At 39.6% G+C, this 12,369-nt stretch overlaps 1 protein-coding gene across 2 annotated transcripts in view; it reads left to right on the forward strand.

Moving 5' to 3' along the window:
• SLC5A9 (solute carrier family 5 member 9) overlaps positions 1–12,300 on the forward strand; it is a 49,175-nt gene extending 36,875 nt beyond the window's left edge. For both annotated transcript variants that reach the window (XM_072997601.2, XM_020788124.3), the window contains one exon: positions 498–12,300. In XM_072997601.2, coding sequence (XP_072853702.2) covers positions 498–706 — 209 coding nt within the window. In that variant the 3' untranslated portion in view covers positions 707–12,300. The remainder of the gene's footprint in view (positions 1–497) is intronic.
• The last annotated feature ends 69 nt before the right edge of the window (positions 12,301–12,369 follow it).

Raw genomic sequence — 12,369 nt, forward strand, 5'->3', positions numbered from 1 at the left:
TCTAGTTTCAGAGAGAACGCTGCTCAGCTGGTCTATCCACCTCAGTCAACCAGGAGCTTTACATTGTTCAAAGAAGGGGAAAGTTAGATAGTTTTTCCCAAACCCCACCAATGCATTTTGCTATTTAAAGAGGAGGCCAAGATAGTGTTCCCTCCTCAGGGTGCATATAGGAAGATAACTGGATTTAAGGTAGAATCCACCACATATGAGGCAACAAGCTCAGGTTGTGTAGCAAACAAAGCAAAAGAGAAGAGAACTTCAAGAATTCATAAAAACAGATTGGGGATACTGTTGCTGCCCCTCAGTATTTGTTTGCTGAGGCAATTACTTTGTTCTGCCTAATGATAGGGCTGGAGCAGATAAATTCTTCCTCGTTTTTCTTGTTGCATATTTCACTTTCTTCTGTCAATTGCTTTTTATAAAGTATTGAGTATGTCAACAATATATATAAATAGCAGTACATAGTAATTCCTTTTCCTCAATCATTTTACTTACAGAAGTGAGGCAGCCTTGCTGGAAGAAACTTTATTTCTGGTTCTGTGGAATCTCCACTCGCCCCAAGCCCACTTTAACAAGAGAAGAGGAAGCAGCCCTTCAAAAGAAGCTGACAAGCATTGAGGAAAAGTCACTGTGGAAAGCTGTTTGCAATATCAATGCTATAATTCTTTTGGCTATCAACATCTTCTTATGGGGTTACTTTGGGTGAACCCAAATTTCTGAGAAAAATCATGTGGTTTGATTGGTCTGGCTTGATTTAGATTGAAGGGCTGAAAGGAATTATAAATCCTGGCACACAAAAAAACCCCTAAGTTTTTATTGAGACATTGACCTACATTATCTTGCAACCTAATATTTCTGTCAGTCAAGTGAGAAACACTCTTAACCTACCTCAAAAGATTAATATGGAAACAAACAAGATAAAGCAATTTATATACCAAATGTGTGCCATAAATTATTCTTGCAAATGTTTTTTATTCCAGGTCTCTATTTTTCTGGGCATGAAAAAGCTTCTCCTTGAAATCAGCAAGGAAAGCAACATAAAGGCAAATGTGAAATTAGTGCTGCAGTTGAATAACTCTTGTATAGACCTCAAAACCTCAAAAAGAAATGGCAAGGATTTCAGTGAGGCAGTAGAAGCTAAGGAAATCACTGTAGGATAACATTTTTGGATGGCTTCACTGTTAGGCTCAAGCTGGACAATAGAGCACTTTCTTAAGTGGTGATGTAACTTAGCTTCATATGTTGCATTCCAGAAACCTTTGTTTTGCAATTGTTTGCTAGTTAGTAGACATAGGCTTTCTTTGCCAATTCCTTTGTCCAAGAACGTGTCTCTGTGGCCATCACACTGTCAAGGAAAGAAGGCGCTAATCACAAAGAATCTATATTTCGAATAATGCATTGTTTGACCTTTAAATGCTTGTGATAAAATGGGTTCTAGTCTATTGAAAGGGACAACACAAGAACCTTCAGCTTTATCTTCAGCCTTGTCCGCATTGGTTCCTTGTACTAGGGAGTCTATGGTACCTGTGTTATCTTCACATACAGTTAAAACATTTTTGCAATCTGAATTCTAAATCACAGGAAAAGGTGACACAACAATTTGACTGGGACCATAAGCACAGCAATAAAGCTCTTTTATATGCACAATGCTTGGTCAGTCAGTCATATGAGTAATGACTGATAAGGGCTTTTAGGATAGCACTGGATGCCATGTCAACTTTGCCACAACAGGTTAACAGGACAACTGTGCTCAAAAAAGAAAGAGAACTACCATGCAACTTTAAAAGCCAGAGATGCACTTAATGTCATTTCAAGTTAGACTGCTGTTTTCTTGAATGGTGTTTCCTTAGAAAGCTGCAGGGAAACCTTGAACACAGTAGGTAGCCATAATCAAGATTAAATTCATTGCACTCTTTTGGCAGGTTCCCATGTGTTGTATAATTATGCAGCCACTCCAAAGCTGTTGAGTACTGCATTCAAAACTTTGGTTGAAATAAATTGTATCAACCACACTGAAAGCTAGTAAGCATTTGGCATAAACCTTCATGTGAGTAGTCACTGAAAACAGTGTTTGGACAAAATGAAGCTAAAGCACATTAACATTGTCTGAACACTAACAATTACCACTGAATAATGAAGGAAAATGTAAGCATGGTGTATGTTCTAAATGGAAAAGTCTAGCCCCCTACATAAAATGTACTCTTGTACTCTCTTGCCTCAACCAGCAAAAGGAATGCATTCAGTGTCCAGTTAATTTGCTAGATGTATTTCACGCAGACATGTGTTATTGAGTCCAATACCCAGTGGCCCATGTGGTGATCTCTGGCACATGACTGTGTGCAAATATCTTGTGTGCAGTCAACCCTAGAAATGAATATGTCCTATTTGGAATGACCATACCCAGAAGTAAATTCTTCCAAACAGTTTATGAGAACTTACTGTAAGAACTGGCTGCTGGTGTAATCAAGATGGGGCTCACTGGATCAAAGTTCCAATACTTTTTAATTAACAGGGACAATGACAAAGATTTCCCAGGGATAAAGGTATTATTGGGACCTATGCTATCCTTCTAATGCAAGGGATTGGAGAGTGTTTTGGTCTTAAGCGGGTAGCTTTAGCTTTTGAAAGCTCTGCTACCAGCAGTGGTGAAAATTGACAGGTTTGTTGATATGGCTCAACAAAGCAGGTCGCACTTATGGACTCTTTTTACCTCCACTCCCTGGAGGGACTGTCCTTCTGAGAGACCTGTACTTCTGCACTTACCATGCTGGCACGCATCACTTGAACAGGGTAGGACACCTACCTAAGAGAACCTTATAGGCCAGAACTTTCATTCAACCTCCTCCTGTGCATGGATCAGAGGCTTTGAGATGAACAAAAAAAATTTCATTTTTCACTCTAGCACTTCTCAAGAAAGGAGTTGTCAGTACTGTAGGATTCCTATATCCATGCTGCAAGCAGATTGTGATTAAAACCGCACTATCTTAGCTGCAGGGCATTGCCTCCATTGTAACTGATACACAAGTCCATCAGCAGCAGAAATTTTTAATGAAGTCCATACATACTTTCTTATTAATCTTCCCTGCTAGGGCTGTGTCGATCAGCAAATGATTATCATTCATTTTCTTGACAAACCTATCAAGGTCATTCATTATTGTTCCACCAAAAGAGAATCTTCTTTTAAAGCAAGATTAATGACTTGCTGTGTTCTTGTCAGGCTGGCTGAGCAAAAGGAAATGAAATTAACAATGGACCCCTACAAACATGTCACTACACTAATTTATTGGAAAAATATTATTTTAAAATGCTATTTGAACTCTGAATGTTATTTGAGACCTATCTGCTTGGGCAGGCATCTTTTTCAGCCCATGTAGGCAAAGCAACTACATAAATGTGAGGAAGATGGACAGTACTGTTTGCAAACCAGTGTTCCCATCTTTTATGCAGTCTTATCCATAAATTCTCAATATGCAGAGGAGTTAATAAGATGACTTTCTCACCAATTAAGACATTCATCATTATTACACAGCAATCCATTTTATCCAATACCAAGGAATTTCTTCCATGGTCATTCATTCAAATTTAAAAGACTCTCAGCTGCCAGAGCTCATTCACTTAAAGTAATTGTCATCCATCTCTCTGCTAAAATCTGAAACTTTGCTCAGATAGTTATATCGAGCAACTATTTTGTATCTCGAACAGAATTCTGGGATGTCTTGAAGGCCAATGAGTTTTCAAATCTTGTTGAACAGTTTCTCTCCGAGGGCGACTCCACACTGCAATAATAAATGCATATTTTGTTGTTATGTGTGTCCGGTTGGAACCCACTTATGGTGACCCTAATAGGACTTTCAAGGTAAGTAAGATATTTAAGGAGTGCCTTTACCAGTTGCACATTTCCAATTAAGTTAATGTGGGAAGGATGTGAGGTGAGGAATACAGAACACCGACCACACATCCTTGGATGTTTATTTATTCAGTATACTTAGCTCTCAGCTTCCTCCAATAAGTGCAGTGTCATAGATGTAGCCCTCCTGTCCCAGTCACCCACTAAGGTTCATGGTTCATTGGGGACTTGAACACTGATTCTCCAAGTCACAGCCCCACACTGTCCTAGTGTTTCCATGTAAAGTGAGGATGCCATATATCTATCTACTTGCATTTAGGAATCCTGGCACAAATGGGTTTCCAACACACATGTCAAGTGTTTAAAAACATCTTCCATGCACAGAGGGTGTCTGGTGAGAAACGCTGGTGTATGCACAGCCATCATATTTATCTTTCAAAGTGTGGAGAGGATTTAAGGAAAGAGTTTTCAAGTGCTAAACTGTGCTCTCCAGGTTTTTTGCAGCTAAAGGGTAGAAAATATGGTGGAACCTCAGTGCTGTTTCGAATGACAGGTATCACAAGTGTCCTGCTTCCATGGGTGGACTGGGAAGAAAACCACAAAACCTGACACACTGCGTTTGCAGAGCAGTGAAAGCATTAGTCCTCAACATTGCATTGCAGCAGCAGGATCACTTAAATGTGGCACCATCACATCCACTAGGCAAACGTGACCAGTGGAACAGAAGATTAAGTAGTACTGTCATGCCAAAAGGCAGTTCAGAACAATTGATGCCTGTAGGGGAAGCATTACTGTATGGGTGAGCAACATATGTCCCATACAGTTTCCCCAAACAAATTTTCAATTATTTTTGTTCATGGAAAAAAATATGTTTGGTCAAAAAGTCATCTTGTGCCCCATAGGAGGATGAGGACAATGTTGCCATGCTTTGAGAGGGACGCAGCACAGTAGAGGGTAGGGTGGGGGTAAAATAAAAAAAGGAAACTAATTTGTGTAATCATTTTTGTGGGGGAGTTGGGGGTCATAGATGTGAGTGTAACTCTCCAGGGTCTAAGGATGAGCATTTGTGACCTTCCGACTTCTAGAGTTCCTATACTGCATTTTTTTTTTAACTTATATACCGCCCCATAGCGCTACAAGCACTCTCCGGGCGGTTTACAATTTAATTATACAGGCTACACATTGCCCCCCCAGCAAGCTGGGTACTCATTTTACCGACCTCGGAAGGATGGAAGGCTGAGTCAACCTTGAGCCGGCTACCTGGGATTTGAACCCCAGGTCGTGAGCACAGTTTTAGCTGCAGTACAGCGTTTTAACCACTGCGCCACGAGGCTCATTACATTGAAAATGTCACATTATTTCTCACTAGTCACAAAAAAGCAGCAACAAAAAAAACCCTGCTCATAGCTGTATAGGTGGAAAACAGGAGAAACCACCACACCACCACTGAGGTTGCACTCTTGAACACTGTTCTTTTACTTGCCTTGGTAGCCTATGGGCTCCTGTGGCTGTCCTAGCTGGCCATATGGAAAACATAAGGCTTCATTTTTCAGCAGGGCATTTCCCCTACTGCAATAGTCAGGCACAGGTTAAAACCTAGGTGTTACAACATACCCACCAGTCTGTTACTGTTAACGTGGCAAGAAGACTTCAGAAAGCAGATGGGGACGTGTACAACATATAATGACATTCACCAGTTTCATTGGCGGATTCTCTGGCTGCATGTTTTTGTCTATCAACTTTAAAATAGAATGTATTCTGCAGGTAAAAGAATCAACAACAGTCTTTTTCATAGTGAAGTCCTATCAAGGGAATACAGTCAGCTGCCCTATACTGAGTGAGACCTTTGGTCTCTCATACATAGTACTTTCAACTCTGAAAAGTGATGGCTCTCTCAGGATTTAGGCAGAAATCTTTCTTAGCCAGACTGAACCTGAGACCAGCTGCATATAAAGCACATGTTCTGCCACTCGTTCTCAAACGATCCTCCCTTCTACTTCTCAAGAGTTAACAACAGCGCTAAGAAGTAGAAACAAACTAACAAAGAAAACACAAGCTGTTATGACATTACAGATTCATTTTATGATTTTGGAAGATCAAGACTCGTGGAATGGGACACACATGCCATAAAATATTGGCTTTGGTGCTACACAATAAAATGGCTGAATTTCTTGGACATGTAATTGTTTTCATCCAGGATTTTATGTTTCAGGGGGTGGGGAAAAGAATTACTTTAACATCTCCTTTCAGGAGAAGACTTTCCAAGAATTTGTTTTGTCTCTACAGATTAGTTGGCCAAAGAAAGCAGAAGGAAGAAAAAACACATTATTAAAAAAACTCAAGAGGAAGGCAGGAAGGAAGAACAAAATGGCCTTAGAAAAGAACAGTAAAGTCCAAAGCCTATCTAGTTTGAGAATAAAACTCATTTTACTGCACTTCTGAATATTTTCTTCTATGTTTCTGCCATAGATGAGTAGAGGTCTTGTCCTTAGATTACTTGACACAGAGACCAGCTCTTTCAAGATAGTGCAGTTGGAGACATAGAATTGTATAGCCAGAAGAGATGCCAACATCCATCATATCGAGCACCCTGCTAAAAAGAGAATATCTACAGCTAAAGCATCCCTGACTAATGGGAACCCAACCACTGATTAACATCCTCTGATGAAGGAGACTCCACCACCTTCCTAGTTAGCCCATTCAATTGTTAAATTGCTCTTCCCATCAGGATGTTCTTCCTTGTGTTGAGCTGAGATCCCCTTGTTGTTATATCTTTGGTTTTGCCTAAAACTGTAGTCCAAAACATGAGTGTCGAATAAATGTTAAACAAGCCCACTGTCCACTTAATGTGTGGGATTCATAACTAGTCCATCGGTGTAGTAATTCATGTCCTTTGGAGAAAGAAACAAACTTTGCCAAGTAGCAGTTTCAAATTTTTATTAACCTATAGCCATGGTCTCTGAAGACTTGCAGACAGCCGTATATAAGATTACTGTTATAATTCTCAGAGTCCTCAGGGCTAAAAAGTTGGGAGTACTTTAAAGGTTATTCTAAAAAAAAAAAATCCAGACATTTGAGGAAGCTTTGGTTTTCTTTCATATAACAAAAATTAAAACCAAAGCTCGGCTTTCAAACTTGGCTCACACTAACATAGTTTTTTTAGCTGTCTGTTTTTCTATATTTTTGCCTTCTGTCATTTATTGCCTATGAACGACATGCTTAAGTGTCATGTAGCCTGATCCTTTAAATTAGGTGGAAAAGTTGTTGCAGTGACACAGACTGGTCCAAGGCCAACCTCAGAGGTTTTGCTGCCTGAGGCATGGGACAAGATACTCTCTGCCTCCCTTTGTACCTACAGAGGCTGGTTGTACTAGCAGTTGAAACTTACTTCAACAGTAGTGATAGAGCAGCATCTTAGATTAGGGGCAGTAGGCTATTTTATGCACCCCAGGGCAGGCTGTACAGCAGATACAGCTCTGTTGTGCATCTTGCAACTGCTCTAAAATCCCCTTCCCCCAACCCACTCCCAGCAAGCATCTGCCTCCAGAAGCAGGTGTCTCATCTCCTCCAGGCAGGATTGGCACTGGTCCTGATGAGCATGGTCATCTGCCTACTTTGTATTGTTTCTCATTTTTGGCAAACCTTTCCTGTACATTTTGTAAGATATGTATTTGTACAGATTTTTGAAAATTTTATTTTCAAAATGTTTTTTATGTAGGTGGAGACAAGAAGCATGGTTTAATGCGTATCTTCAAAGGAGAAACAAGTCATCACTGTTAGCACCACAGAAAGTAAGGCATGAACTGTTGAAGGAGAATGCAACAGGATGCCATATTCTAGGCCTCCTGGATGTTCAGTGTTGTTAGATGAGTTTTATACTGCTCAAGTGGAAGCTGGTCATGTTATTGACTCTAGAACTTGCTAAGGTCCCAATCCTTTCTCCTAGCTATGTGGACCAATGGGGATGATCACAGTTTTGAGACTTGTGTGCCATGGAAACCAAAAGCATTGAAATGTGGCATCTGCTTTCCAGAATCAGGAACATGTGTTCAGGTGTGATAGCACCATTTCTTTCCTGTCCCCTGAACCAACTGATGCATGTCCCTTAAACTATTTGGTGCAGGGAATGGAATTTCATCAACAGATGGAACATAATTAAGGTTATGTTAATATAGAAGCTTGCTCCAACGGTGGAAATTTCACCAAGGGAAACTAGCTTTCATGAAAACAAAAGACATCTGCTATCTTTTCCATTTAAATCCAATCTCTCTATATATACAATGGTATAGCAATTTAGAATCCGTGTGACTTTCCAAACAGTATCTTCATCTCCAGCCCTTACTTCTGCCGTTAATACTGGAGCATTCATTCACTTTAGACACAATGTACAAGATATAATTCAGGAAGGAACTCTCCTGTGCACACTAAGCCCTTGCTTTGATTGGCTAAATTATCGTAGATTATTTAGAACACAAGACCCTCGAGTATCTTTCAGCAATTTTTTTTGTCTCTTTGCTATTTTATCTCCTGACAAGTTTCCCAAAATAGAAGAATGGAGTGCGGTAGAGTCAAGCTGCATCGCAGCCAAGATTCTGCCTACACAAATGCCAGGGAGAGAAGCTAAATGAACCCTGAGCATATGGTGCTCTGCTGACAGAGCTAAGAAACCAGTTCTGCATGAGCAGTGAGGAACATCTTGAAGTGCAGAAGACATATGTGTTTTAGGAAAAGGATTGAAGTGTTTCATAATAAAAAAGGACAAAGTGAAATACAAGTGCTGCATAAAATTTTAATTAAAAACTGCTTTCACCCTTCAACGTGACTAGGCAATATGTTTCACAGATGGATTTCATATTTTAAGTATTACCCACACCAAAAAAAGTAAATGAGACAAATAAAATCTTCAAAAACGCCACGGAGGCTAAGATGTATGTAAACACGAGATGATTGGGCAGAAAATGAGGCAGGCAAAGAAAGCAACCTTCTGTCAAATGTTTACTGCTGGAGAGCTGAGAAAGCTAATTTGCACAATAGCAGCCTTTGAAGACTTTTATCCTGCTAAAGTCTTCCCCCGCTCATTGCCCCCAGAGATGGCCAACCTGCATCTGTCCCAGTAAGAGTTTTATGTCATACATCTTAATCTGTCAAACCACCATCTTAAACTGCCTCCTCACAAAGGCTGATTTCATTACTACAATAATACAGCATCTTAGACCCATATCTCAAAAAAAAAAAAAAGCCTTTCCTAATTCCTTAAATGGTACAAATATTTGATTCACTGGGTCAGTAACTGAGATGTATTACGTTTTCCTTTAAGCATCAATGCACAGGTACATAAACGTTTAACTGAATAGGGAATGCATCAGCCAAAAGAAGAATAGGAAAGTTGCTTAGATGTATTTCACAATAGACACTCCCATATCAAAATAGCATTTTCAAACAAGAGTTGACATAATGGGCAATAAGGTTATGTGAATCATTATGGGATGACTGGCTTGGACACAAGAGCAGCCCAGAATTGGATGACTCTCAGGGATGCTCTTTACAAGCCCTTCTCATTGCTATGCCTCTCCTGCTATGGTATCTAGCCCGTGTTTCCCATTTCTCTCTCACCTTCCAGCTTGAACATAACCTCTTTGTCCTGTACACAAATTTTGGTTCTCAAGTCAGCTTCCGTTCAGTAGTAGCAGATTCTGCGAGCTCGAAACATACCCATCGGGAAAGCTGCACATTGAAGAATACTGTGCTGTGGTATGAGAGTCTCTGATTCAGAGTCCCGTGACTTACTCACTTGGTGACTTCTGTTGTTATTGCCATCAAATGGCATCTGAGTTATAGTGATCTTAATAGGATTTTCAAGTTTTTTCCCCAGTCATTTAAGAATGGTTTTACCAGTGCTGCTCCCCCAGTGAGTTTCCATGGCTGAGTGGGAATCTGAATCCAAGTTTCCTGAATCCTAATCCACCACTCTGTTCACTACACCATACTGGCTGTACTCCTTTAGTGGACAAGCTAGTTACCTGCTGTGTTCTAATGAGATTTTTTGGATCTTGAGTCAAGTGGAATTACCAGTGCATTTCCACATTTTAAGTTAGTTTTCCTCCTTTCCTTGCATTCTCCAAGTTCCTTTCCTTCTCTCTTTATGTTCTCCCAAACATTCTGGCTCTAAATGGAAACCTTGTTTTCTGGCTCTTCATTCCAGACTGTACTTTTGCTTACCAAATTGTTTCTATTGTGGGATCCTAATAGGCTTAGCCATCTCTTTGATTGCCTGTCAAAACTTGTGTTCCTGTGACTAAGAATCCAACCACACTGGCCTGGCTTGTAGTCTACTCACAGCTACCCTCTAGCTTATAGACACAGTTGACAATTCAAAATGAGATAATGATCCTTGTTATATAGACCATCTTGAATTTTAAACTATACAGGAATAGGAATATATCTAACCACTCAAGAATGTTAATGCAGGCACAATGATTTTCTTAGTTTGAATTGTCAGCTGTGCCTTCTGAGTTTCCTTTGTATTTCTCTTACTTTGAAGTGAAGTAGGCATACCAACTTTATTTATTTCCTCTTCTCCTGATAATTCCCTGGATCTACGGATCTGCTTCTGGCATACTCCCCCTGTGCAATTTCCTCAGAGTCGTGTCTGTTCCCTGTTTGCCAAATTCTAATACCTTGCTCTTTGTTATAAGTAGTAATAGTATGCCAAGCACAAATTAACTATTTCTCCCTTCTATAATAAAATATAATTGTAGGCCAGAATCCTGCTGTTATGTGACTGCATAATAACTGGAAAAGCAGCAAGAGGCATTTTATCAGCTCTCCCCTGCCTGGTCCTGCTTGTGCAACTGGTAGCACAACTAGGTGTACAACCAAAATGTGAAGACCATTTGCTAATTCCTCTTAAGCATTCAGTCTTTTTCGGCAGAATTTGGGCTGTACTCATTGTTGTCAAGCTAACTGCCCTTCAAGTTAATTGCCCTAATTAAGGTAGGTAATTTCCGCATTTTGTCAAAGTGTAATATACAATAAAATGTGCACATACCACAACTTTAGAAAAGACTGCTATACTGCTGGGATTGTTTGATATCCCCATACACAAGTGGTTTCACCAGCATGAGTGAATGAGGGCATATGCTAATATTTCTATCTTGGTTACAATTGTATTTGTTTGCCAGATACTTTTACAGAACAGAAACTAAAACATTCAGATGATGAGTACTGAAAAACCACGTGTCACAAACAGAAATACTGAAAAACAACCTTGCAAATTTGACACATGTATTTATTGTGATGAATAGCCTAAAGCTCTTCCTCTCACACTCAGCAGGTAAGATCACAGTGCTTTTTTTTTTTTTTTTTGCTTTAGAGGATGACCCTCACACTTTGTCTTCATTAGGAGTTTTAATTGAAGGCCAAAGCTTGGGTAAAGTTTTTTACTGTCTAATGCATTTTAAAGAGTTCTCCATAAACTTTTCAACCAAACTTTTTTTTTAAAAAAAACAAACCTGTTGTTTGCAAGATATAGCATCCTATAAAACAATTAAATTTCTTATACCTTTATAATGACTACATAAGCACCACATTCCTTTAATGTTGGGCAGTCAAAAACTGTTGGTCACTCTAAAACTGATTCTCCTCAGTTGTCCATAATTACAAATCTGGCTAGCAAATCATTAGCATAACAATGGTAGTGATCGCTGCTATACATCATTCTGAGGTAGCTTGCAAAATGACAAACTGAATTTGATGATCTTGATGTAAATAAATGCAACGTAAAAATAAAATATTCCATATATAGTTAATAAAGTATACATATTTTATCAAGATAATATGTTACTGAGGCATAAACCTATCACATCGTAAGTCCTGCTATAATGTGAAGATATGCTCTTTACTATTTGCTGCCTTCAAACTACCTATTGCCAATTAATGATAAAGAGTTTGATCTCCTCCCATTTGCTATGGAATTCAGACCAATGTTTATGTGGCTAAAAGATAGAAAAGCATATTAAATTAAACAAGGACCTAGAAAGAGGAATGGCACAATCCAGAGAGGCCCACCAAAATGGATGAGATCAGTAGAAGAGCAACACTCCTGCACATGTGCCATTCATTCCAGTCACTCTGTGGAACCTGAGCAGGAAATATTTTAGCATCCTTCACTGCTCTGGGTCAAGTGCCAAGCCCCAATCATTCCAATACAAAATTCTTCATCATGATGGAGCAGCAATACTTTTGAAAGGAGATTAGTAACCCACAAAGGCAGTCATTACAGTGTCAATCTGCAAACCAGGAAGTCATTTTAAAAGCCCCGACTGACTCTGTGCCGGTGCAGAAACAAGATCTGGTCACACCAGCTAAACCCTAAATCAGTCAAAGTTGAGAAGAACATGAATGGCAAGCCCTATGGCCATAAACACCACACTTGCTCTCTCTCCCTGGACTCTTGACAGCTTTAACATTAGGTTCCATCACAAAAAGGTGGCTGTTTTTTTTTCTGCCTTTGACAGCTACAT

The sequence above is a fragment of the Pogona vitticeps genome, chromosome 4 (genome assembly GCF_051106095.1).
Source record: "Pogona vitticeps strain Pit_001003342236 chromosome 4, PviZW2.1, whole genome shotgun sequence".
Classification (NCBI taxonomy): domain Eukaryota; kingdom Metazoa; phylum Chordata; class Lepidosauria; order Squamata; family Agamidae; genus Pogona; species Pogona vitticeps.